We start from the raw sequence: 27,481 nt of genomic DNA on the forward strand, positions 1-27,481 counted from the left end.
TTAACAATTCAACCCGCCCCCCCCAATGTTGAACCCAAAGTTACACCCTTGCTTGAATAAGTGGTTACGCTTCTACTTGATGTTATAACATAATGTTATGATCTGATGATCAAGTAGAAGCTTCCTGAAACACTCTAGATTTATTTATTTGATTAGGACAATGCACATTAGTCAACATTTCTGTAAATGTACCAGTGTTAGCCAGCTCATTTTCAACTGTAGTCCTAGTTAGCTAGCATACATGTCTTCGTGGTGGGAGGAAACCGGAGCACCCGGAGGAAACCCACGCAAACACCGGGACAACATGCAAACTCCACACAGAAAGGCCCTGCCCGGACGGGGATCGAACTCTGCAGTGCCAATTTGCTGTGAGGCAGAAGTGCTAACCACTGAGGCACCGTGCTGCCCACATCAGCAAAAGATCCCGGTTACCAGCCCACAGATGCATTGGGTGTATAGTTTGGCACTGGTTGGAGTCTTGAAATAAAACAAAATCAAATGAAAGCATTGATAATCCTGTAAAACATTTAATGAGCAACATAAAAACAAAGATGATCAGTACAACCAATAAACATACACATTTTCTTTTTTTCCAAATTCTTTTCCAGCAACAATCAGCACAAAGTCTTCCACACTCAAACAACTCCGAACTTTCCAACACTATATTTATGTTTGACGTCCTATAACTCTGCCGTCCTATACATGAAAAAAAAACACATAAACATCTGAAGAATTAAGAGTACAAAATGATGTCATTGAGATTGTCTATAGATCTTTTAGACCTTTGTCACAAAGGCAGTGTAACTGTAAATAGACATGACATTTTTCTTTTCTTAAAAACAGAAACCACCTGGTGACTGACTGCTTCTTTAAGTTTGACTCACTTTATGAAACTGGCCAATTTCCATGTTTAGTCACTGTGGCTCAGGGGCTACTAACAGACTCAGGACCTTATCAAACTTAGAGCTGTGGAGTCTGGAAAAGACGACATTTACAGTTAGACTTCACTGTTTGTGATCAGGTAGGAGATCTACCACCTACTATGCATTCCATTTCTGGTCTTCGGTCAGAAATTCCCAGCTGACAGAGTGTAATAACACGCTCCGTGTCCGAGTTTATGCTCCGCTAAAACTTTCTTTCTCCGAGTTAAAATGCTCCTTCCCAACAAACTCTACATGTATGTTTGGAGTAGGCATGGGCCGGTTACCGGTTTCAAGGTATACCGCGGATTAGAAAAGTCACAGTTTCAAAACCACTCAAATTTTTCGTCATACTAATGTATAATGTATGAGATGTTTTTTATGAATGGTCACGGACAGAAAGTGCAGTTTAGAAATCCCTCCCCCTGCCAGTGTGTTTTAAAATAAAATACACTTTGTTCAGTGGGGGGGAAAGTTGGTTTTTGTTACCCAGACATTTCAAAATATATTTATTATATATATGTATTTGCAATACCACAATACCGCGAAACCGGGATATTTTTGCTGAAAGTTATCACACTATCAGCATCTTATACCAGCCCATGCCTAGTTTGGATACATGGATACTTGAAGGGCTGTTGCATTTTAAGCAAAAGAAAGTTGAATTTTTCCAAATTCTCCGACATCTTTGGAAGGCAGCACTCATTCGAGAACAGCAGTAAGACATCCATTTTCTCTTTTTTTTCTTCTTCTTTTGATAGTTCCTCTTTGCATGCATTCAGCTAGGGTCCATAGAAGCACCTTTATATAATGTAACATAGCACCATTTTTTCATATAGTTTTCCTGTTATACTGGGACCCAACCATTGGCATGCATACACTCTAAAAACATAGTTTTCTTGGTTACCATTTCGTTTCGAACATTACAAGGCAAGTAATGAATATTCATACAGTACTTTTACATGTAGAAGATGAACTAATACAGTACACATTAAAGAAAGTGCTAGAGTACAAAACCTTGTTTTTTTAAGTCTTACTCTACAGGACTAATAGGACACACCAATGTATTACATTACATGTATTTAAATATACACCTTTTCACATTTCCATTATTCACTTCAGTTTTTTTTTTTTTAAATGATTACCAAACAGCTACATCTCTACATTTCCCACATCCAACACGGATGGTGAACAGAAGGCAAAACTAAACAGCAAACCAGAACGTCTTCTTCAGTGTGCATACATTCACATCACTCCACCTGCACAGCCACACATTGTCACCTTTGTCCAGGTGAATCCCAGCTCGGTACTTTGATCCGTTTTTATCCTGGATGTGACTATGCCATCCAAAAGTTACAGTAATACATGTGAAGTGGACTTTTGTATAATTTCCGTATTTGCTGTAACAAATGGATTCAAATAAGCAAAGATACAGTCAAATCGTAAAGGTGCTTTAAGGCGTCAGGGTTGGAAATGTTAGATCTGTGTTAACAGTTCAGTCCTTCCATCAAAGTCCAACATCCTGTAGCCCTTCTGCTCTAGCTCTCTGCTGACTGTCCACTCAAAAAAAATGACTCACAAGACAGAAAGGAGCACACCAGCAGCGTGTATGTATGCTATTTATCACTTCAAAGTAACAACCCCAAAATCTGTTCTCTGTGAGTCAAACACTCAGCTACTGTTTGTACTTTCCTGAGTGCGGCGAAGAGCAGCTGTGGTCAATCTCTGGCTGAACGCACTGCTTGCTTGTTGTGCTTTTATACTTATGACGGCGTCATCTGAATTTCACGTCTCTCCCTCAGCGGATCTATAACCGGTCATATCAAGACCGTGTCATGTGGCTAAAATTTAGCCAGTGGACGGTGACATACGATTTTTTTTTTGTACGTGTCAAAGAAGAGAAATAGGAGCACATAGGGCTGCTTTGGCAAAACAAAACTTAAATGTATGTTAAATTCAGTTAAGCTTAAACACGTTGTTGACCCTGGTTCTCCGCTGATTCCACTGATCTTGCCACCATTGGAATCAGGGTTCAAAATTAGCTCCATCTACCAGCCAAATGCTGGTAAAATAATGCAAGTGGCTGGTAAATTTGCATCACTCACCAGCCAAAAAAAAAACAACGGTCATCTATTGAGTGGCTGGTCAAATTTCAGCATTCTCTAGCTGTTTTGGCTGGTGGACGAAAAAAGTTCATTTTGAACCCTGATTGGAATCCAATGTCACGGTCAAGTCAAGCTGACCACAGCTGCTGTTCTCTGTCACTGAGGAAGATACAGAGGGTTAGGGTGTTCACTACTCAAATTTAAATTTCTAATTACACGCTCTAGCTTTTAGATTGCCTTTTAGATGGATGTCAGTAAGTCATGCAAACGCCTTGCTTTTACAGGTCCAACATTTCTGAACAATTTGACTAGGAAGTTTCATGGAAAGACCCATGTGATGTCACACTTACTATAGGGAAATTGAGAACGTGTGATGATCCAGATGACCGAAACCACTTTATTTGGAGAAAAACCTGAAAGTGAGTGCACCTGAAACGTTGCTAACAATCGCACAGGGAATTCTATCTCTTTTAGTCTGCGCGGTTGATTGCAAACAGCTTTTTGCTATTTTAGCAGCGTTTCCCATGTTATCTTTTCTACGTGACACGCACTGGAAGAACGCACACGCCATGACGTCACGCACGCTAAACGATGCTCGGCCATTACACATTGCAGAGTTGTCTGGCTGCTGTAGCTAAAAGGCAATCTTTTTAATGCCAAGAAGTTTCACTTTTTTAATCGTCTGTTATCTTAATGTTTGTCTTCTGGGTCAGAGGGTTGAACTCAATCCAATCTGGTGGCATGCTTTAGAAAAAGCTCAGCAGTAATATAAAAAGGATATGACTTATTAATAAGGGGATAAAAAGCAAAACACCAGTATGCCTCTTTAAGGGAAACACATAACAAATATGAATATATTGTTACCCACTTTTTATTATGCAAATAAAAGACTAACATTTTTATAAATACAGATTTTATCTTTCTATCTAGCTATATATTTATTTATATATTTATTTAGATTTTGGACGAAGAAAAGTGAGGGTTAATTTGTTCTTCTTTTAAGTCAGGGTCATTCGTTTTACACAAATAATAAAAGTCCCACTCAGCTTTCTCAAGAATCTTTTTAGCACTGCAGTCCGACAAAACTTCCCAACAATATCTCTTTCATGAGGGTTCCACCACTGACATCCAGCACACCATTCTGGTTCTACAGAAAAAGACAGGAGCATACAGTAACAAAGTCAGAAAAAAGTGACGTTTTACAGCCAAGGTCTTTTTCCTTCCTATCCTGAATTCATTCCTCTTGGTCTCATGAAATGTTGTGAAATGAGCACAAAGTCATGATACGAAACCATCAAAATCTGCTAACACCAGACAGTAGTTTCAAAGAGACCGAGTTTTACAGAAGAGAATTGCATTCATCAAGATACTTTTAAAAATGTGTGATACTTTTTTTGATAGCAAAAAGAAATAATCCATGAAAAAAACATTTAACCTTTCTATGGAGGTCCAATGTCCTGTTTGTGCTCGGGCTGCCAGTTTAAACATTATAAATAAAGTTCAAACGAACCAGATCGAACACCTAATTCATTCAAATGTATACAATGTAACCCGTGTGCAGTGTTGTAGTTAAGACCACCTAAACAGAGACCAAGTCTTCACCAAGACCAGAGTGTATCAAGACGAGAAAGAGGGGTTGAGGCCGAGACTTTGAGGGGTTTGAGACTCATACTTTGAGGGGTTGAGACAGAGACTTTGACGGGTCGAGACAGAGACTTTGAGGAGTTGAGACCTAGACTGATGGGTTAAGGCCAATACTATGACGGATTTGAGACTGATGCTTTGAGGGGTTGAGGTCGAGACTTTGAGGGGTTGAGACTGAGACTTTGAGGGGTTGAGGTCGAGACTTTGAGGGTTTGAGACCGAGACTTTGAGGGGTCGAGACAGAGACTTTGAGGGGTTGAGGCTGAGACATTGAGGGGTTGAGGCCGAGACTTTGAGGGGTTGAGACAGAGACTTTGAGGTTGAGACCGAGACTTTGAGGGGTCGAGACAGAGACTTTGAGGGGTTGAGACAGAGACTTTGAGAGGTTGAGGCCGAGACTTTGAGGGGTTGAGACAGAGACTTTGAGGTTGAGACTTTGAGGGGTTGAGACTGAGACTTTGAGGGGTTGAGACTGAGACTTTGAGGGGTTGAGACAGAGACTTTGAGGGGTTGAGACTGAGACTTTGAGGTTGATACTTTGTGGGGTTGAGACTAGACCAGTGCCAGACGGCCAGAGCTTTTTCTCCTGTTTCTTGCATTCATTTCTTGGGAGTTTGTGTAAAGGGGGCGGGGAGAAGGGGTTAACTTTAACAAATTTCAAATGAGAAATTAGTGAAGTTATTGGTTGCATGTTAGGCAGGAAGTTTTACATCCAATTACAGTAATGCTCAGGCAATTTAGTGATATCCCTGCAGTTGTGGTCTTGAAATAAAAATGTAGATTCAGAGACCTTCAAAAAGTGGTCTTGAGACCAAGACCGGTCTGGAGTACTACAACACTGCCCGCGTGATCTATTGTTGATCTACACTGAAGCATAAACGTTGGTCCATTCAGTTGCAGTGCCATCTTTGGTGTAAAATTCAAAAAGATTCCTCACTCAAAAAGCCTGGACACGGATCAGATGGACAGTGCATTTACCAAATGTTTCCTGTTGCAGTAAAAGGCATGGCCTGTTGAGCTTATGAACTGTCAATTTCAATTTCAGGTACAGTAGATAATTACACATTGAACATACAGTATTCAAATGTTTCAAATTAATTTCAAATCAACAGTAAGCTAACAGTCGGAACAGTTTCGGTCATGCATGAGTAATCTTACCATTGTTCATGTCCACAGAACGAAATCTGCCTTTCAACTGTTGTGCTCATTTCTCAAAAAAATCAATGACAATGATTATTTAAAATGTGGTATTTGCATTAATATACACAAGGTGTTCAACTCCAGAATGTCACATTGCGGACAAAGCTGTCAGAAATTGACACAGATCATGATGGGAGTTGTGTTCAACTGCAGCGCTTCAGATTCTAGAAGCAGGGATCCATGATTGTCACTTTACACCCAAGGCATGGATAGAAATGGTCCCTTTAACTCAACTGATTTGAAAGCAGCGGAACAAAAGTGCAGCTTTTAAAGTGCTTTTAGGAATGCTATTTGGAATACAAAAGACCGATGACATTATTCCTTTCAAGGAATTCACATTCCACTTTCAGGAGAATAAATATCATGTCTTCTTAATATCTTAATATCGTGGCTGAGGCAAGATTTAATCTTTGAGAAAATGTGCCTTTCGAGCCAAATTCACTAGATATCAATGCAGAATCAAATCAATGTAAAGAATTGAATATATATATATATATATATATATATATATATATATATATATATTCTAATTCCACATTATATATTTTTAAATAAATTGTGCTTTGACTTATACTTCCTACACTGCTATATATATTTTGCCATTCATATGAAATTAAAACAACTCACAGAATCATTAAGGTTCATGCCCTACACCAGACAGTACAGCAAACACACCAAAGCCAACTAGTCCTGTGCTTTTCATGCACCTAAAGGCATCACAAGAATCGTCTGCCACCAGTACAATTATTTTAACACTGATTTTTCTTAACGTTTTTGCATTTTTTTTCTCCGTCCTACACCAATACCATTTCATTACATCTCAACTCCATTAAACTTAGAGTTGACAGCAGTCGGAGTTACACTAAGACAAAGGGCCACTCAGACACTTGTGTTTAAAATGTGCACGTTTGAGTTGCTTCTGTCCATGGACCAGTCAGTACAGTAAAATGGACGAACATTATGATAGGCTAGATGAAGCTTCTTTTTTTCACACTTTACATTGCCTTTCAATAATTAGTTGCTTTCATTACATTTCTTATACTGTATGAATAAGTACAAGAAGACGTTTTATAGTAGGAAACACAGCTACCTTTAAACATTATCAAAGACTTAGATATGAACAGGTTTTTAGATATGCGCAAACATTGCAACTCCAATCTTTTTAAGAAGATGGATGAAGGAATGAAAGAGGGAGGCTGTGTTCGCACGGTCCAACACGTCTGCCACTGGAAAAGTTTGAAAAAATCAGGATGGGGGAAAAAATGGAAATATTAGTGGAATATTCACTTTCATAAACTATGTAAACAGCTTAGTCAGAATACTGTCTTTTTTGGAATAAGGGCAAAAACTGATATATTATGTGCATGTAAACGCAGTCGGTGCGGTTAACAGGCCCGTTTGAGCACCAAGTTGAGCCCGTTCTATTCTCCCACTCATTTCTACCCGGGCTACCAATTCTCCAACACCAGGGTTTACCTTCACCTATCTGTTTACGCCATGATGAAAACCGAGACTTGTAGATCTGAGCTGTCCTACATGGGCATCAACAACTCTATATGACTAACAGAAAATGTGTAAACACATTTCCATAGCACCACATATTCCAAAATCAAATACACTATTTTTTGGGGATTTTGGAGCTACTGGTCGAATGTCATAAGGAAAGAGCTCATTTTGATGTCTCATTTCAAATATTATTAGTGAGTAATGGTCTAAGGGGGCATATATTAAAATCAAATCAAATATTTCTCAATGTTTCAAGTATCCAAAAGAGTTTAAAAGGCATCGCTTTACTGACTACATCAGTGGTTCACATCTCAGGGCTCATGAGATGATTAACAGGATAGAAAAACAGACAAAAGAAGAGATTTCTATAACATATCCCTCCCCCCCATACTCTTTGCTCTAACTTTTTACTGAAGATTTGACCTCCTCATGCTGCAAAAAAACAAACTTTAAATGAATTAACCTGAGAAGGAAATTGCTCATCCCCAACTCGTGTGGGAGGGAGAAATTATTATTGTTCAAATGGCGCACAAATGGAATTATAGAACCAGGTTCCTCCAGGTTTCAGTGCAGAGCCAGTTTACTGTAGGTCTGCTTCCAGCTCCATGCCTCCCCATGATGGATGGGTTTCAGCTGCAACTTTCTGTCTGAAACTCAGAGAGAACAGCTTCACTTCCATTTAACAGTTGTCTGTACACTGGCACTACTGCGACCTGGCCAGGCTTCATAATTAGCAACATTCACTAGCCAAATGCTGGTAAAATAAGCAAGTGGCTAGTAGATTAGCTTCACTCACCAGCCGAAAAACACAATGGTTAATCTATTGAGTGGCTGGTAAAAATTTGAGCATTGCCTAAGCAAACACAGCGCGACAATCTGAGCCGTAAACAAAAATGTAACAATAGCAACAAAAGCGTGATTTATGCTTCTGCGTTAAATCAACGCCCATGGTTACATATGAAGGTACGTGGCGATACCGACCCTACACCGTAGCCTCACGTGCACCTCTTGAAAAATGTGACCACACGTCGCTCGGCTGTGGCTTGGTAGCGATTCATTTCCTGGTTCTCCTTCTCCATAACCAACATGAAATCAAGGAGAGGGTTAACTTTTCCAGCTCCAGATCTTCCACCATGGTCAGAATGAACAGGGGAGATCTTTGGTTCTCTCACTAGGACTCTAGAGTCACTACTCACTCTGAAGATAATCGCTGTCACTCTCTCCCTCGCTCTACCACACACTCCCCATGCACGCACATGCCTACGCACGCACGCCGGCCCCGCTATTCTCTTACAGAGATCGACGCACACACTAACGCACAAGCATAAACTTCAGGCCACTTAGGTAGGCTACGGCGAAAGCTCTGCGTGGGGCCTCCGCAGAACCATAAATCAGGCTTTACTGTATCCTTAAGAATAATGAGATCCACATATTTGTGTTTTCTCTTCTCTGCCTTAACTGGGGTTTTGGATGGTGAGAAGAGACATACAGGGATCTAACAATGCCACAACTTTTCAATTATTGTTCAAGTGTTTGAGGTTCAAAGCAAGAAACAAACACAAACACTACAGCAGCACAGAGCAAGGGGCCTGTGTTGTCAAGGGGGGGGCGAAAGATACAAAAAAAACCACACACACAGCAAAGCCAGTCTGAAGGCTTATCAGAAACCGGCCCACCACGCATGTAGCACTTTCTGTCCTGGTTGTCTTTTGAAGCTGGACTCTATACTATACTGCACTTTTCATTTCTCCCCCTCCATCTCGATGCTGCCGAGGTAAGCAGCTAACCCGCACGCCGCTACATCTTCCACACTGCAGGCTATTCTACCTGGGCTGGTCACTGCACATACTGGATTTGCCAGTTGCACTGCAGGAAACGTTGTGTCACTGTAATGAATGCAGAAGCCTGCATTCATTTCTGTTGTTGATGTGAAAGCCTAACTTCTACATGATGTGCGTGTGTGTGTGTGTGTGTGTGTGTGTGTGTGTGTGTGTGTGTGTGTGTGTGTGTGTGTGTGTGGCAACACACACCAGCTGTATGACGCGTCTCAACACCTGTGTTATTTTCTATTTGAGCCCACACCTTTAGTGATGCAGCCGGTGTGTGTTGCACTTACATTAAGTAATCACTACAAATGTTTTAATTTTCCTTTTTGCACAATCTATACCGAACACATATTAGTTGTTTTTTTTGTACTTTCAGAGATTGAGTTGTGGTTGACAGTTTTTCTGCACATTTGCACATCATAAAACTGATTACCGATATGCTTTCTGGACTAAATATTAAGAGTGGTTTAGCAGGCACCACATTTGGAATAACACTAGCGTCACCTTTCCATGTCACTTATAATAACTAAACAATACTGTAATTTACAGCACCCTCTTCAAGTTAAAATGGGAGGGGGGGGGTGGGGTGTTAAAATTCTGCTCAGGGCCCCCAAATAGGTTTGGGGTTGCCACTAGTGTCTATAGTGCATTAAATAGCACTAATAAATGAAGAATTTAGAACATGGAACAGTCGATATTTTTCACTGACACATATGTAGGCATTTTGGGGCTATGAATACATGACTTCTTGGCAGGTTAGAATTTGTATTTTACCAGCCCTTTGAGCCAAAAAGTTAACGCGGGACACTACATCTAGTGTGGTATAGGCTGTTAGGGACACATAGGTATCATTGGGGGGTACACATGCAAAACGGACACGGACACAGCCTACTGCCAAGGTCAGTCCTCCTGGTCCTCACTGTCCTGCCGTGCGTCTGTCCTCTTCTCTTTATGACAGGAGAAAATCCGCCGCATCTCCTCCTCGTACCTGATGAAGTTCTCCCCGAACCGGGTCCAGGCCTTCAGGGGCACGGTGATGGTGTTCCTGTACGGCTGCCGCACCTCGCTAATTTTTAAAAAGATACCGTAGCGGTTGGAACCGACGTCGAAGTAAAACCTCTTATTGTCCACCCGAAAGGACGCAGCCTCGGGAAGCTCGGGGTTGTCGTCCTGGTTCCTCATGGACCCGGTTCGGCCGCCGCGCTCGTCGCTCTCTTCGTCGCCGTAGTCTTCGATGAGCTGCGACAGCGCGTCCCGGAACTCGATGAGCCCCTGCGCGGGCAGCACTATGGTCTGCTCGATGCCCTGGCCGTAGTAGCCCATGGTGCCGGCTCCTCTGCTGACGGTCTGCCGTATGCGGAGGAACCGGCCCCGCTGGTTCTCCTTCAGGTCCAGGAAGTACTTCCTGTTGTCTCTCTCGATCAACTCGCTCTTGAGGACGCGGTGGGCATGGTCGTCGGACACCGCGGAGCCGTCCGGGGACAGCCCCGCGTGCGGCTCCTGTCCTCTCCGGCGGGAGTCGCGCGCGCGGCCCTGGCCGTTGCTGCTGCTGTGCTCCTCGAGCTGCGGAGGCGCGAGGCCCCCCCGCAGTCCGATACGGGCGTAATAATCGATGAAGTCTCCCAGGCAGTAGCGGAGCGCGGGAGCCATGGACATGGACAGCGTCAGCTTGCTCTTCCTGATGTTGTCGTGGCGGCCTCTCCCGATCCACACCTCGGCTATTTTCAGGAAGCGTCCCCGGACACTCTGCTTCACATCCAGGTAGAAGCGCTTCTTCTGGATGTCGACGCGTTTGGAGGCCAGCTCCTGGATGTCGTTGCACTGCTGCTGCTGCGAGCCGGTCTGGACATACTGCTGAGGATATGTGGGTCTCGGTAAAGAATCTGATGCAATCTTACCCCTGCCTCTTTCCATCCCTCTGCAACATCCATCAGCCATCATGATTTCTATTCCACCACTAGACAGCACAGGACAAAGCGATCCCCCCCATCCCTAATAGACGAATAAAGCAGGCTTATTCATACAGCTGGGCTGGCGCTACAAACACAAGTTAGCGAGATGCCTCGAATGACCTAAAGATGGCAGCTAGTTTGGAGTCACCAGCTGATCCGAGTTTCTGTGTCCCGGATAAAAGGTCAAGCTCGACTGTTTAGCCCTTTCCACCGCAAACTTCCATCACCCCCACTTGCCTTAAAGCTAGCCCTTTTACCGAAGCAGGCAGACAACCTAGAATGGGAGAAGGACGGCGTCCAGTACTACATGAACCCGATGAACCCATCCACCCCCCCTCCCCGTCCTGAGAATACCTCCGTTAAAGAGACACGAGCGGCGGTGGGAGCTGTAGTTCTCACTGCTCACACACACACACACACACACACACACACACACACACACACACACACACACACACACACACACACACACACACACACACACACACACACACACACACACACACACACACACACACACACACACACACAGCAGCTGCATCAACATCATCCGGACATATTGTACCCCAGGAAGCCCGAGTCATGAGGAGAAGGTGCAGGGGGAATTAAGGGGGATTGGGACAGTGTTCGTATTGTGTACGTTTTCTTGCCATAAATTTGAAGAATATACCCAACACAGGTCCATAGCCAGCCTAGTGGAAGAGGGGGGGTGGGGGGTCTTTTATTACCTTTTTGCAGTTTTCCCCTCATTTTGTATTTAATTATGAGGTTCAAATACATCATTTTGGTGACTTTTTATGCACTAATTTGTGCTCGATTAGCTTGTCTGCTGGTATATTTAGTCTTGCATCGCCAGACCTTTCTTCACAGCGCTGCGGAGGAAGGTCTGGCTAGTCCACACAGCGTTCCTGGATGCGATATTAACGTTGACATATATAAAATCCCACTATGGCCACGCCAAGACCCGCCATTCAATAGCATTTATTGTCCTATCCCCTGACCAATCGGCTATCCTAACCGTAACCACTCAAAGTCAAATGCCTAACCCCAACCAATGGAGCTGCTTCGTAGGGCGGGTCTTGGCATGGCCATGGTGGGATTCGTAATATTGCTTCCTGGATGGGAGAGAAAACATGGATGTATTAAGAGAACTAGCTATATCCATTATTCCAGCTACAGGACCTCGGGAGGACTGTCCGATGAGCCTGCAGTGCAGGGTGACGTGGATCTGCTCCCGTTCATCATGCCTAGTTTACTAACTCTGGATTCGGCTACTAGTAAATGTTAAACATTTTTTAAACGTGAGGTTTTAAACAAGGACCCTTTAAGTGTTCGGGCTGGTAAGGTCATGTACCCCAAACTTAAAATTATCCACTGAAATATAGAAGTTTCTTTCGCCATGCAAAGTCTCTGGGAAAAGTCTTTCTGGGCCAGAGGGGGCGTTAACCGCTAAGTCCTTGGTTGCTTTAAGACATGGCGCTGTTCTTGGGGGCTTGAGAAAAACATGCTCAGGTTTATCGGCATTTCTTTAAACCAATCACAATTGTCATGGGCTGCACTAAATGCCGGACGGAGCCACGGTGCCTCTGCTAAATAGTCTCAGGAAGGAACTTGTTTTGGTGGAACATGTGTACGTTCAAAAGTAGTTTTAGTCGTGCAACAGAAAACTCAGATTGGACAGATAGTCTAGCTAGCTGTCTGGATTTACCCTGCAGAGATCTGAGGAGCAGTTAACCATATCCTCACAAATCCACCGGAGGTCAGAACACAAACACAAAGGAAGCCCAAAGCAACGGATATCCGGCCGAAATTAGTGAAATCCGGCGGAATTTTCGACGGCAACGGAGCATTCCCGGAGGTGGAACGTCGTGGATACACATTCAGATTTCTGCACACTAAACACATGTAGTTTCTAAATCTGATGTTTGATTCTAAAGTAAACTAGTCAACAATATAACGGCTACAAGTCCAGCTGAGATGATGAGACCAATATACACACAGCTGGTTGGATCCTTTACACACACTACAATGGGAGAATACTTTAACTACATTTTCATAGAGGTGGTAAGACTACAAAAACATTCTACTTCAGTATTACTTTGTTGAACTTTCACTTAAAGGGTAACTACTGTTTTTTTTTAACCTATTTAACCCTATTATCCTATATTTCTGTGTCTAAGCGACTGATGGGAACAACAATCTGTGATATTGGTCCAGTATTAAAGGAACACGCTGACTTATTGGGAATTTATCTTATTCACCGTAACCCCCAGAGTAAGACAAGTCCATACATACCCTTCTCATCTCCGTGTGTGCTGTAATGCTGTCTGACGGCTCCAGCATTAGCTTAGCCCAGCACAGATCCTGCAGGTAACTGGTTCCAACTAGCCTACTGCTCCCAATTGTGACAAAAGTGATAAAATAACGCCAACATGTTCCTATTTACATGTTGTGATTTGTAGAGTCACAGCGTGTACAAAAAACAACGTAACATGAGACACAGCCATCTTCTAACAGTAAACAAACCTGGAACTATATTCTCAGACAGGCTTGCTGCGAGCATATCACTCCGCCCAAGTACTATATTCTTCCGCCTGAGAATATAGTTCCAGGTTTGTTTACAGTTAGAAGACGGCTGTGTCTCATGTTACGTTGTTTTTTGTACACGCTGTGACTCTATAAATCACAACATGTAAATAGGAACATGTTGGCGTTATTTTGTCACTTATTCTTAGCAGTAGGATTACTGGAACCATTCACCTGCATGTTCTGTGCTGGCCTGATGCAGCTGGAGCCGTCAGACAGCGTTACAGCACGCACGGAGATGAGAAGGGTATGTATCGACTTGTTTAACTCGGGGGGTTACAGTGAATAAGCTAAATTCCCAATAAGTCGGCGTGTTCCTTTAAGAGAGATCGCTGCAGTCGGCAGCAGAGAAACAAGCTACAATGTAAGTTAATAGGACAATTATCCAGCTTGTATTTACCTTCACAAAAGTGCTATTTTTGCCGCTGACAGACTCAGATTAATATTCTAAGTTTCTGGCAACATTATGGAAAGGATCCCTACAGAGATAGACCTTTTTAAAAGTTCTTTGAAACCTTTCTGTTTAACCAGAAACAACTCTTAAAGCAAAACCAGCGGCAAAACCAGCACTCTCTGAACTTAAGTACAAGCTGGACAATTGTCCTATTAACTTACATTGTCCCTTTAAGTTCATGTTAAAATACCGGTAGCCTTTAGAAATCTACTCAAGTAAAAGTAAAAAGTAGCTCATTTAAAATGTATTCAGAGTAAAAGTTACTGAGTTACTTTTACACAGTGGGGGTGATATTCTTTTTTATATTTATTCTTATTCAATATCTTTACACTTTATATACTTATTAAATTAACTCACACTCATTTACAACTTGATAAGGGCACAAAGTCCAGAAAGTGACAAAAACCTTTTAAAAAAGAAAGAAAAAAAAAACTTTAAAAGCGAAAACCCCAATGGATTGGAGTTTATCGACAGACACAAAACAACGTTATAGAAATTATTTTTTACTTAATAACTGATGTGATTTAAAATGTAACGAAGTACAATACTTCAAACAAGACATTCAAGTAAAAGTACAACTACAGATATTTAAAACTACTTTAAAATGTAAAAGTACACAAACACTACTCAAAGTAATGTGAGTAATTGTAATTTGTTAATTTTCACCTTTACATTTCCCTGATGATACTTTCAATGCAGGACTTGTACTTGTAACAGAGTATTTTTTACAGTGTGGTATTAGTACTTTTACTAAAGTAAAGGATCAGAATACTTCCTCCACCACTGATTATGTACCAAATCACACCTCTACTCCTCCAGATATACTGAATAATGAGATTCTTGAAGACTAAGTATCTAGGAATGGCTCAAATGAAATAGTTTGTTGTGCTTAGTCTCGTAACTAGAACTAGAACTCACAGGGCTGCAACTAACAACTCTTTTCACCCAGATTATGTTCTGGATGAATGGATTAGTTGTTTGGTCTCTAAAATGTCAGAAAAAGTAGAAAAATGTTGATTAGGGTTTCCCAAAAATCCCAAGAGGACGTCCTCAAATGTCTCGTTGACTCCCCAACTCAAAGATATTCAGTTTCCTGTCCCAGAGGATTGAAGAAACTAGAACAATATTCACATTTAACAAGCGGACATCAGGGAAGTTTGATATGTTTTTCCATAAGAAATGACTCAAACTGAGGAATTGATTAACAAAATATTTGGCGATTTAAATAAGTTGACAACTAATTGATTCATCTTTGCAGCCTATTTAAAATGTAATAATAAATGCCCAATAGTTATGCATTAATTAAGACTTAGTGGATCATAACTGTGAGATACTATCACAGAACTCTCATACTTGTCTGACATGTTTACCAGTCTGAAGTACTTCTACTGCCGTTAACACGAGGTAATGACGACAGAACGTCATTTGCAGCGTCCCAACATACCTGAGCGTGAAGCCATCTGGAAGATGGCACTGCATACAAAAATGGACTCCACCTTTAAATTCCACAAATTAAACATTTTTCATTGCAAATAAAATGCACTTAGCATATTCAGCATTTACAGTTTCAAATCAAATCCCCTTTACAAACCCAGTACTGGCACAAACTGCACTCACAAGATAGTAATCACTAGATAATATTCCAGAAGTCAAGATTTAGACTGTAATGTCCCTATAGTCTATAGTAGTGTCTCTGGGTGTCTTAATGTGTGTCTATGCACTTTGACCTGTCTACTGTTTATGCTACTTGGGTTCTGTTTCTCTCATGCCATCAAGCTGCCAGCTGTCTTCATCTGGAATATTGGTTGTGTCATTTGACTTATTACGCCCATGTGTTCTTGTGTATGTGTGTGTGTTGTGTTGTTGTATATCTTATCTAATGTTATAAGCCATCAACCTGCCAAGGGACTGCAGATGAAGATTAGCCTGTGTGGCTAAATCTGGCTATTTACATGTTGGACTGTATGCTCATGTTGATTCATCTGCGTTGTCCCTTTTAAATAATAAAATCTAAAAATCTTGACTTAGTATCTGTTAAATTAGAAAGTCAAAATGTTGAAATAAAAAAAAAAATTAAATAAAAGAAATGTGATCTATTCTTTTGCTTTTCATGGCGGGGAAATCCTTCCATATCCTTTTGTCAGACAATTACACAAGTCTTAAGCACAATAATGCCAGCAGACATCAACACATTAGTTAAAACATTTATTTCATATTTGATAATAATCAGCATATACAGCGTTCCAACACCGAGAAAGCTTTAACCTTTGCCGGCAGGTAAGGAAACGCTTCACCTCTCCAACACTTCCCACTGAAACCGTGCTTTGAAAAAAACTAAATTCACACAACATCCAGTCCGCAATAGTCCTTCTCTTTCATATAGCACGACTAAAACATGTTGAAGATATTATAGTATAAAACGGTCAAAAAAGACAAAACTTTGCAGGCAAGCAGATTTTTTTTTATTAAGGTGGAATTTCTGTTGATTGTGTCCAGAGCTCTGCAGTCCTTCAGACAGGTCAGAGCAATTAGGCCATAGGCCCAACTCCCAAAAATCACAGTGATTGATCACATTGTCAGACCACTTCCCAACAACTACTCACAGCTCTACGCATCAAGCTGCTGTTGGTCAACGGTAGGGCTGGGGACCTAATTCAATCCTTTTCAGGCACCGACCAAACTGCTTCTAAAAGTATTGAAAAAATGCCTCGTCATTCAATACCCAATTTCAATACGTAAGGCAACATTTAAAAAGCCAAGGACCCCTTAGCTGAAAAAGAGACGGAGCAGGACCCCCTACTACATATATAGTGTATAAAATAGAGTTGCATATTAAACTGGGCCTACAATAACGTGAAGGGCGACCTAAAGCCTTCACACATACCTTTTCATCGTACAATACTAAGCTTTTAAAATAAAAATTGTTGGCATATTTATACTTCATGTCTTAAAGTAAAAAATGTGACAGTGAATCCTTAAACTGTTTGGCTACCTTATGGCTAGCTTAGCTCTAGGCCAGTACGCCTATCATCATTGTTGTATACATTACTAATAATGGTGTATTTATATATTTTTTAACTACCAAACGATAATTTGCCCCTGCAGCAACTCTGAGGACCCCCCCCCCAGGGGTACCGGCCCCCCTGTTGAAGATCTCTGACCTAAGGAGTAAATCTCATCATCAGGAAGCCCTTCAGCTTCTAGAAATGAACATAAAATGATAGAAAAATACAGCGGAGGTGATGCTTCAACTAAATGATGCCGCATGAGCTAGAAACTGTATATTACTCAGATATGCATTGGATTTTTGATTTTGATTTTTTTTACTTTCAAAAGGCAGTTAAAGATACCTTTCATCATGTACATGTCAGTGTGAACTTCTTTTACTAGATAACATTCATGTGCAGTGTATATACTTAAACTAAAAAACATAAGTCTGTGCCATTAAACGACGATGACAATGAAATGCCCGAGTAACCAACGGCAACATCCCTGCTGAGGTCCAGTCCCTCCACAAGAGGGCGCTACAGCAAGAGACCGCTCCAACAGGAACACTAAGCGCCAATCAAGGGCTACCTTCCCACGGCTACGTTTGGGCCTAAAAACAAAGCTCTTTTGCTACGTTCGCGCCTCGCGTCCACACTACCGCGGCATTTTCGAGCCCCTAAAACGGAGAAATTTGGAAACACTGCTGCCCCCGTTTTGGTTAGCAAAGTCTGGGGTTGTGTGGATGGCGATCGATATGGTCTTAAAATGAAAAGGTAGCGGTGTAGATGAAGCCACAGACTCCCTGTGTCAGACCTCTCTCCGCCTGCTGTAGCACCCATCACTCTCCAAACTAAAATGTGTCGAGTATGTTGTGGGGCATTATTTGACCACAAAGATATGCTGTGTCATTTTCCCCATGGGAGTGCAAAGCTAGCAAAACTACAGCTACAAGCTCTAATTCCTATTGCAGATTAGTCTCCTGAAGCATCCTCAACTAGTTATACTTGGTTATGCTGCTACAGTAGGGCTGCTCCATGGTGGAAAAAAAAATTTGAATATTGAAATCACGAGCGTTTAACACGACTGCTCGTTGTCTTTTGGAAAGATGTTGCAATTATTAGAGTTAAAAAAAAACAGTGAAGCGGTTAAAGAAATCAACAGTGAACACACCTTCAACTGTGAAATGTCCCTTCATCCTTCTCGTCTTTCTTACAAAAGACAAAGTAAGAGTTTGGTGCAAAAGGTAATGTACAGTTCAACTAATTTGCAATTAATCGGTTTATTTGTGAGCATTAGGAGCCAGAATTGTAATCACAATTAACATTTGGGTTAATTGCACAGCCCTATTCTTTACTGCTTCAAAGACTTGAAATTAACATTTGGCATTAAAGGCCCTTAACACCCACACAGGTGTTCTGAGTTAATGTGGCGGATTGGACCCTCTTCCCAGGACCGTGTGTGTGTGTGTGTGTGTGTGTGTGTGTGTGTGTGTGTGTGTGTGTGTGTGTGGTGGTGGTGGTGGTGGTGGTGGGGGGGGTCCTAGACTGATTGATTGACAAATGACACCTTTATCATTCCTGTCAGTAGAAAGGATTTGTGACCTAACTAAGGATGTCCCAATCAGCTCTTTTGACCCCCGATCCAATTTTTTGAAATATTGAATATCTGCCGATACCGAGTCCCGATCTTTTCTAGCTTAACTGACCTTAACTGAACATCTTCGGAGTCATTGGAATGGTTATATGACATTTTTTCAAGTTGAATGGTGGTCATCTCGCTCCCCCCTAGCGCCTGTGAGCGGAAAAAACACCCTCGCAACTTTGACCTGTGAGCCGGCGGCCTCGGCATCAGGAAGTATGGCGTGATATCAGGTCTCGCCATGTAACAAACTGCTTCACGGCACTGCACACATCCAGGAACCGGCTAGCTATAAGAAGAAGGTAGCGATCTATTGTCATGGCTGAGCCGGCAAAAAAAAAGAAACAGAAAGCTAGGAAAGCATTGTCAGAGGAACAGAGAAAGAGGAAACGGCAGACTGACCGAGAGAGGAGTCAGACACAAGGAAACATAGGAGCTGCGTTTTCAGAGTCACCAATGACTTTCTACAACAGCATTGCCAAATATCTATTCTGAAGCTGTAGGGGGAGCTCTATAGAGAAACCTGCGAGCAAAAAGAGAGAAAACAGCGAAGAAATTGGCAAAACTGCATAGCGCCCCTGTAATAGTCACGGAATAAGGGTGGAGAATTAGAGTAATCCGCTTGTGTAAGGAACGGGTGACTAAGAAACACTTTTTTTAATTGTTTCCAAGAGATGGCGAGCTACGAGACTCTCTTTGGACAGACACTGGTGATTGGCCGCGCCATGTTGGTCTGAAAGTGCCGCCATCCAGGCAGTCTGGTGGTGCGTTTGTGGCGCAGGGCGTGTGTGGTTAAAGGCAGCAACCCCTACAAGCAGATGTACATGATCGGAGTAAGGTAATCACGGTAAATGCCGCTCCCCGATCAGTTAAAAAATGCCAAAATCGGCTCCCATCCCATACTGTGATCGGGACATCCCTAGACCTAAGAAGTCCCTTCTAAGCTGTGGCCCACATTCAACATGAGCACATCAGCCAGAAGAACTGAAAACACCTGTGTGGCTGTTCAGAGACTTTAAACAAAAAAGGCACAGAACCGTTGCCGTGGGTGACATGTATTGTTACTGTGGCCTGTAGCCCCCCAGCTGGGGCATGTAGCTGGAGAGCGGCGGCGGCGCCGGCAGCCAGTCAGCAGCCTGGCCGTCCACAGGCGTCGCCTGCTCAGAGTCCTCTCCCAGCGGACAGAAGTCCAGAGGCTCCAGCAGCTCCTGCTGCTCCGCGATGCCAGCGGGGTCGGCGCCGTCTGTGCAGCGGGGCGGTCGGGGGGGGGAACGCTGGGACTGTCTGCTGCCCTCCTGCTGCAACACGTCCGGGTTCTCCTCGCAGTCCAGCAGGGGCTGCGTGGACTCGGACCGAGAGAAAAGAGCCTGCTGGGGCTGGGAGTTGGGGGTCTGACCCTTGTAGCCGCTGGGGGCTGCCGGCACCACCGAGGAGTACTGGACGGTGCTGGCCGTGGTGTCGGCCATGTCTCCGCCCTCGTCGCTGTCGGACACGCTCTGGCGCGGCGAGGACATGCAGGAGGAGCCACCGATGCCGCTGCTGTGCTCCTCCGACAGATACTTGCCCTTCTTCAGAGACAGACTGGCCTTGTCCTCCTCGAACACACACTTCCCGTCACACACGTCCACGTCCAGCACGCTGATGCCCAACAGACCGTTCTCCCTCGGTGTCTCTGCCTGTAGAGGAGGACAAGTTCCAAACAAAGTGACAATTAGGGCTACGCCATATGGGGAAAATATGCCAAATGCAATAACGTTGTTGAATATCGCAATAACGATTTCACTTGCGATAAGTTTTAAAGCGGACTCAGTTCTGCCCTTCTGCTGCTTTCAGTATTCTGCTAACATACAACAAATGGCTTGTTGATTTTAAAACACATGAAAGGAAATCATTTCCATAATTCTTTTATTGAACAAATTGAACACCGAAATGAATATAAAAGGCACCACTAAAAAAGAATGAAAAGTTATTAAAAAAATGTCTGTGTCGTGCGATATGTTGCAGCCATTGTGTTTATTGTGCCAGTTAATATCGCAATGATGATTAAAAAAAAAAAAGATAAATTGTGCAGCCCTAATTAGAATCGGACTAAAAACAAATAGGACTGGAAACTGACCGATCGAATCCAAGGCCTGTACATGCTAACACAAAGAGCAGTGATGGTGTGGTGAGAATAAGTTAACGTGACCACTACGGCGCATATATATATATATATATATATATATATATATATATATATATATATATATATATATATATATATATATATATATATATATATATATATATAAAGACTGTGATAATATGTAAAGACTGGGGATCTTGCAGGGTCACACACACTGCAAGGCTACAACTAGATTATTTTTGAAAAATGTAAACTTGAGGAAAAGTCTGCGGATTTTGTTCTGCCGTACACGCAGAAGAATGTCTCCAGTACAGGGAGGTCTGCGTTTATCTGCCGGTAAATCTCCCGTTGGAAAACTCCCCGTTTGGTGCTGGAGGGAGAGCACCCATTGGTTGTGACAGTGTTCACGTGATCTAACTTCACTACCAAGACTTAACACTTAGGATGACGTTTGATTTTGTCTCAACGTCCAGACGGGAGAAAGACTGACTGGACTGAGTTTTAGGACCTTACACCAAACGATGGAGACGACGACGACAAATGGAGACGACGACGACAAATGGAGACGACGACGACAAATGGAGACGACGACAACTGGAGACCCCCCCCCCGACTCTAGTAAGACTCTCAGGGTTTAATTCTCATAGTGGAAATTAGACTGTGACAGTGGAATCACTTGAAAAACCATTTGGTGTAAGGTAGGCATTAGTCGACAAAGAATTATTTAGTCGATTAGTAATGTTTTATGCATAATAACAGTACATTGTGACAGCTTTTGTGTGCAACTATGATTTCTGTTTTATTTGCCAGGCCAGGAAATATCCTGGCAAAAAGTTTGTAGTCAACACACTCAAATGTCAGCCAACACAAAGGATGTATGCCTGAATCTGTGTCAGTTCAAAAGAAGTGCTCACTTTCAAAGGATAATCAGGCGACCAGTTTCCGATGGTGCTCTCTCCAGGGTCTGGAATCTGAGGCCAAAAGTTCTCCTTGAGCCTGTAAGAGGGGAAATGTGTGTTATGTGTCCGCTTAGAAACTGTGGATCAAAAGCTAATAATACCGCTATAATAACTTTTAATTTACACACATGTATCTGAGCAGTTTTTTCGGGTTGAACTATTCACCGCTGTCCATAGTCCCACTGTGAAAAGTCCTCTGACTTAAGGTCGGGGTATGCTCTAAATCAGGGGTCTTTTTTAGGCTAAGGAGCCCTTAGCTAAAAGAGAGATAATAATATTGTATCAAATCGAGTTGCATATTAAACTGGACCTATAGTAACATGCAGGGCAGCCGGAAGCCTTTACACGTAGCTTTTATGATGCATACAATTCCAAGCTATACTTATACATCATGTTTTGGATGGCATTATTTGGCTACCCTAGTGGGTAGCTTGCCTATAGGCCAGTAAGCCTATCATCAATGTTGTTGTTATCAAATAATTATTTGGTGCCCCCCCTGCAGTAACTGTGAGGACCCCCTGAAAGAGGCAATTATATTGTTAGTCGCAATTTATTTCTGAGACAATTAATTGTACAGCAACATTTGGAATTGTTCCAGCTCTACTGCTCTGACAGCAGCAGTGTGGGTGTTTAAGTGTAACTTACACATCTTTTTTGTAGACACAGAGCAGCATGGTCATGACAACAATAAACAGAAAGCCCAGGCTCACTCCGACCACAATTAACTCCATCTCTCCTTGGGCTGAAGGGAAACACAGAGGACATTCAGAGACATTCCACCAACAATTGACCAAGCAAAGCTAGGTACAGAGCGAAAACGTCATGTCAATATACTTCAATCATAGCACTTCAGCTGCTGTTTAGTTGCTATAATGCATGTCAATAAATGAAGTCAATCTACATGTGTGTTAACAGACTCCCTGGCTTATACAAAGTCCATATGAAACCAGCCATTCCACAGTTTCTGCAGGTTTCCCCTAGTCAAATTTAAGACCTTGAAGACCCTTTTAGACCATTAACAATGGAATTTAAGACCTTTATCATGACATCAACTAAGCCCTAAATTCAACTTGCACTTCCCCAAAGCTGAAGAATAAGTTTTATGTCTGTGATACAATCTGAAAGAGACTTGCACCAAGAACATGAAAGCTGATTAACTGCAATATACGTTACATGTTGGTCTCATTTGTAGTCCTAATACAGCAAATTATATTTGGACTAGCCAAAGAAAGAACTACAACATTGGAATAAAAAATAAAATAAAAAATAAAACAGAGCATTGGAGGTACGGGTGACACGGGAATCAATTGTTGTAAAAAATACTCCCGTCACACCCTGACCACGTGACTGCCCCCATCTGGTGGTTGTTTTTGTAGTTAAACAGCAATTTACTGGTGAAATAAGTATTGTTATAAGTTATTATTATTACATTATTAATAAAATCATTTCATTTAGACCATTTAGCCCGAACAAGCTACGTGGCTCCCATCTCTCCAGCCCATGGGCCCACCACCTGTGGGAGGAACCGTTGGGGTCGGGTGCGATGCCACATGGGTGGCAGTGAAGGTCAGGGGCCTCGACGGACCAGACCCGGGCGGCAGACGCTGGCTCTGGGGACGTGGAACGTCACCTCTCTGTGGGGGAAGGAGCCGGAACTGGTGCGGGAGGTGGAGCGCTACCGGTTAGATCTGGTGGGGCTTACCTCTACGCACAGTCTCGGTTCTGGAACCATACTCCTGGATAGGGGTTGGACTCTTTTCTTCTCCGGAGTTGCCCAGGGTGTGAGGCGCCGGGCGGGTGGGGGATACTCACAAGCCCCGGCTGAGCGCCGCTGTGTTGGAGTTTACCCGGTGGACGAGAGGGTCGCCTCCCTCGCCTGCGGGTTGTGGGGGGAAAACTCTGACTGTTGTTTGTGCATATGCACCAAACAGGAGTTCGGAGTATTCGGCCTTCTTGGAGACCTTGACTGGAGTCCTGCATGGGGCTCCAGTGGGGACTCCATTGTTATGCTGGGGGACTTCAACGCACACGTGGGCAATGATGGAGACACCTGGAGAGGCGTGATTGGGAGGAACGGCCTCCCTGATCTAAACCAGAGTGGTTGTTTGTTGTTGGACTTCTGTGCTAGTCATGGATTGTCTATAATCGAACACCATGTTCGAACATAGGGATGCTCATAAGTGTACCTGGTACCAGAGCACCCTAGGCCAAGGTCAATGATCGATTTCATAATTGTTTCATCTGATCTGAGGCCGTATGTTTTGGACACTCGGGTGAAGAGAGGGGCAGAGCTGTCAACCGATCACCATCTGGTGGTGAGTTGGGTCAGGGGTGGGGGAAGACTCTGGACAGACCTGGTAAGCCCAAACGTGTAGTGCGGGTAAATTGGGAACGTCTGGAGGAGGCCCCTGTCCGACAGACTTTCAACTCACACCTCCGGTGGAGCTTTTCGTGCATCCCTGTGGAGGCTGGGGGCATTGAACCCGAGTGGACAATGTTCAAAGTTTCCATTGCTGAAGCTGCGGCGAGGAGCTGTGGTCTTAGGATCTTAGGTGCCTCAAGGGGCGGTAACCCACGAACACCGTGGTGGACACCAGTGGTCAGGGAAGCCGTCCGACTGAAGAAGGAGTCCTTCCGGGATATGTTATCTCGGAGGACTCCGGAGGCAGTTGCAGGGTACCGAAGGGCCCGAAGGGCTGCAGCCTCTGCCGTGAAAGAGGCAAAGCAGCGGGTGTGGGAGAAGTTTGGAGAAGACATGGAGAAGGACTTTCGGTCGGCACCAAAGTGTTTCTGGAAAACTGTTCGCCACCTCAGGAGGGGGAGGGGGAACCATCCAAGCTGTGTACAGTAAGGATGGGACACTGTTGACCTCCACTGAGGAGGTAATAGGGCGGTGGAGGGAGCACTTTGAGGAACTCCTGAATCCGACTAATCGCCCTCTATGTTAGAGGCAGAGCTGGAGGATAACGGGGATTGTCGCCGATTTCCCAGGCGGAAGTCACTGATGTAGTCAAACAACTACACAGTGGCAAAGCCCGGGATTGATGAGATCCGTCCCAGAAATGCTCAAGGCTCTGGGTGTGGAGGGGTTGTCCTGGTTGACACGCCTCTTCAACATTGCGTGGGAAGTCTGGGACGGTGCCAAAGGAGTGGCAGACTGGGGTGGTGGTTCCTCTTTTTAAAAGGGGGACCAGAGGGTGTGTGCCAATTATAGGGGTATCACACTTCTCAGCCTCCCTGGTAAAGTCTACTCCAAGGTGCTGGAAAGGAGGGTTCGGCCGATAGTCGAACCTCGGGTTGAGGAGGAACAATGCGGATTCCGTCCTGGTCGTGGAACAACGGACCAGCTCTTCACTCTCGCAAGGATCCTGGAGGGAGCCTGGGAGTATGCCCAACCGGTCTACATGTGTTTTGTGGATTTGGAGAAGGCGTATGACCGGGTCCCCCGGGAGATACTGTGGGAGGTGCTGCGGGAGTATGGGGTGAGGGGTCTCTACTCAGGGCCATCCAATCTCTGTATGACCAAAGTGAGAGCTGTGTCCGGGTTCTCGGTAGTAAGTCGGACTCGTTTCAGGTGAGGGTTGGCCTCCGCCAGGGCTGCGCTTTGTCACCAATCCTGTTTGTAATATTTATGGACAGGATATCGAGGCGTGGTCGGGGTGGGGAGGGGTTGCAGTTTGGTGGGCTGGGGATCTCATCGCTGCTCTTTGCAGATGATGTGGTCCTGATGGCATCATCGGCCTGCGACCTTCAGCACTCACTGGATCGGGTTCGCAACCCGAGTGTCAAGCGGTTGGGATGAGGATCAGCACCTCTAAATCGGAGGCCATGGTTCTCAGCAGGAAACCGATGGAATGCCTTCTCCAGGTAGGGAATGAGTCCTTACCCCAAGTGAAGGAGTTCAAGTACCTTGGGGTTTTGTTCGCGAGTGAGGGACAATGGAGCGGGAGATTGGTCGGAGAATCGGGCGCAGCGGGTGCGGTATTGCATTCAATCTATCGCACCGTTGTGACGAAAAGAGAGCTGAGCCAGAAGGCAAAGCTCTCGATCTACCGGTCAGTTTTCGTTCCTACCCTCACCTATGGTCATGAAGGCTGGGTCATGACCGAAAGAACGAGATCCAGGGTACAAGCGGCGAAATGGGTTTCCTCAGGAGGGTGGCTGGCGTCTCCCTTAGAGATAGGGTGAGAAGCTCAGTCATCCGTGAGGAGCTCGGAGTAGAGCCGCTGCTCGCTGCGTCGAAAGGAGCCAGTTGAGGTGGTTCGGGCATCTGGTAAGGATGCCCCCCTGGGCGCCCCCTAGGGAGGTGTTCCAGGCACGTCCAGCTGGGAGGAGGCCTCGGGAAGACCCAGGACTAGGTGGAGGGATTATATCTCCAACCTGGCCTGGGAACGCCTCGATCCCCAGTCGGAGCTGGTTAATGTTGCTCGGGAAAGGGAAGTTTGGGGTCCCCTGCTGGAGCTGCTCCCCCCGCGACCCGACACCGGATAAGCGGACGAAGATGGATGGATGGATGGACATTTAGACCATATGGCCTTAGCAATATACAAGCAGTTCATTAATGTCGCAGACAGTCCTTTTGTGCTCTTCTTTTATTTATTTAAAACTTGAAAGTATCGGTTTAGGCATTGTTTAGGCACCGCTTTAGCACCGGTATCAGAAAAAAACCAAACCATACCCAACCCTACACATTTTATGATTTTTATGAGAAATTGCCTTTGGGACATTTGTGAAAAACATCTGGAACAGTTCAACATATTGGAAAGTTTCCACTCACCATATCTCAGAGTGGTGAATGAGTGATTAAAGCTGATCTTTGAGCCTCCGATGGTTGAAGCCTTGATCCAAGTGTCATACTTGGTGTTGCCGGACAATGACGTCAGAGTGTACGAGGCGGTGTTAGCTGGCACGGTTATGTCTGCAAATGAGCAAAATCGAAATTAGTCGCTAATAGAGGCAGGGGTTGGGGTACTGTCAGGAAACTAAAAAGGCAGCTGTAAGTGTAAAAAAACTCAAGCCTATTCAGGATACCGTGCGACAGCTACGTACTGTGTACTTCAGTTCCACTTGTGTAGAAGATGGTGTAGTTTGTGATGAAGCCTCGACGACTGCCTCGGGAAATCTCCGTCCAGTTCAGCGTGGCCTGGTTACGTCCTGCTTTGTGCAATCTGACAATGGGGGCTTCCAACGGAGCTGCAACCACAACAGCAACATCATGTGTGCTCATCATACAACTGTGGGTTATCTGAATTCAATATAGACCGAATTAATACTGATTTGTGGCAACATCTATGGTGGAACCGTTTGAAATTAACGAAGACCCTTGTTTCTCCCGTGTATTGCAAGCCTGGTGGTCCCCCTGGCCTAAGTTCTTAATTTTGCGATTCAGTCCATGATTGGGTTATCACTGAAACTATTTGGCCCTACAGTAATGCTGCCATCAGTCTGTGACTGGCCCCAAAAAAGACACTTGCCACTAAACAACTTTTCTGGGGGTAACGGACATCTGGCTGGAAAGGGGGACATCCGGCAGAATTTCCAGTGGCACCGGAGCAATCCCGGAAGTGAACATCGTGGC

The 27,481-nt window shown here is 44.0% G+C and overlaps 2 protein-coding genes across 4 annotated transcripts in view; both read right to left on the minus strand.

Annotated features, from left to right (window-relative positions):
- Positions 1-526: 526 nt before the first annotated feature.
- On the minus strand, positions 527-11,506 carry purg (purine-rich element binding protein G). The gene is made up of 2 exons (XM_028601547.1): positions 10,094-11,506; positions 527-4,172 (listed from the first exon to the last, which is right to left on the minus strand). The coding sequence occupies exon 1, from the start codon at positions 11,140-11,142 to the stop codon at positions 10,102-10,104; it is 1,041 nt and encodes a 346-aa protein (XP_028457348.1). The 5' UTR covers positions 11,143-11,506; the 3' UTR covers positions 527-4,172; positions 10,094-10,101.
- Positions 11,507-19,166: 7,660 nt separating this feature from the next.
- The window catches only part of il6st (interleukin 6 cytokine family signal transduce), a 33,913-nt gene continuing 25,598 nt past the window's right edge, over positions 19,167-27,481 (minus strand). For all 3 annotated transcript variants that reach the window (XM_028601506.1, XM_028601505.1, XM_028601504.1), the window contains exons 12-16: positions 26,953-27,096; positions 26,681-26,821; positions 22,549-22,645; positions 21,859-21,940; positions 19,167-20,495 (exon numbers count right to left, since the gene is read on the minus strand). In XM_028601506.1, the coding sequence (XP_028457307.1) occupies positions 19,881-20,495; positions 21,859-21,940; positions 22,549-22,645; positions 26,681-26,821; positions 26,953-27,096 (1,079 nt within the window). In that variant the 3' untranslated portion in view covers positions 19,167-19,880. The remainder of the gene's footprint in view (positions 20,496-21,858; positions 21,941-22,548; positions 22,646-26,680; positions 26,822-26,952; positions 27,097-27,481) is intronic.

The sequence above is a fragment of the Perca flavescens genome, chromosome 16 (assembly GCF_004354835.1).
Source record: "Perca flavescens isolate YP-PL-M2 chromosome 16, PFLA_1.0, whole genome shotgun sequence".
Classification (NCBI taxonomy): Eukaryota; Metazoa; Chordata; class Actinopteri; order Perciformes; family Percidae; genus Perca; species Perca flavescens.

What these genes read in the sequence shown, in the direction of transcription:
- purg (XM_028601547.1), bottom strand. Translation starts at nt 11,142, where the DNA reads ATGATGGCTGATGGATGTTGCAGAGGGATGGAAAGAGGCAGGGGTAAG.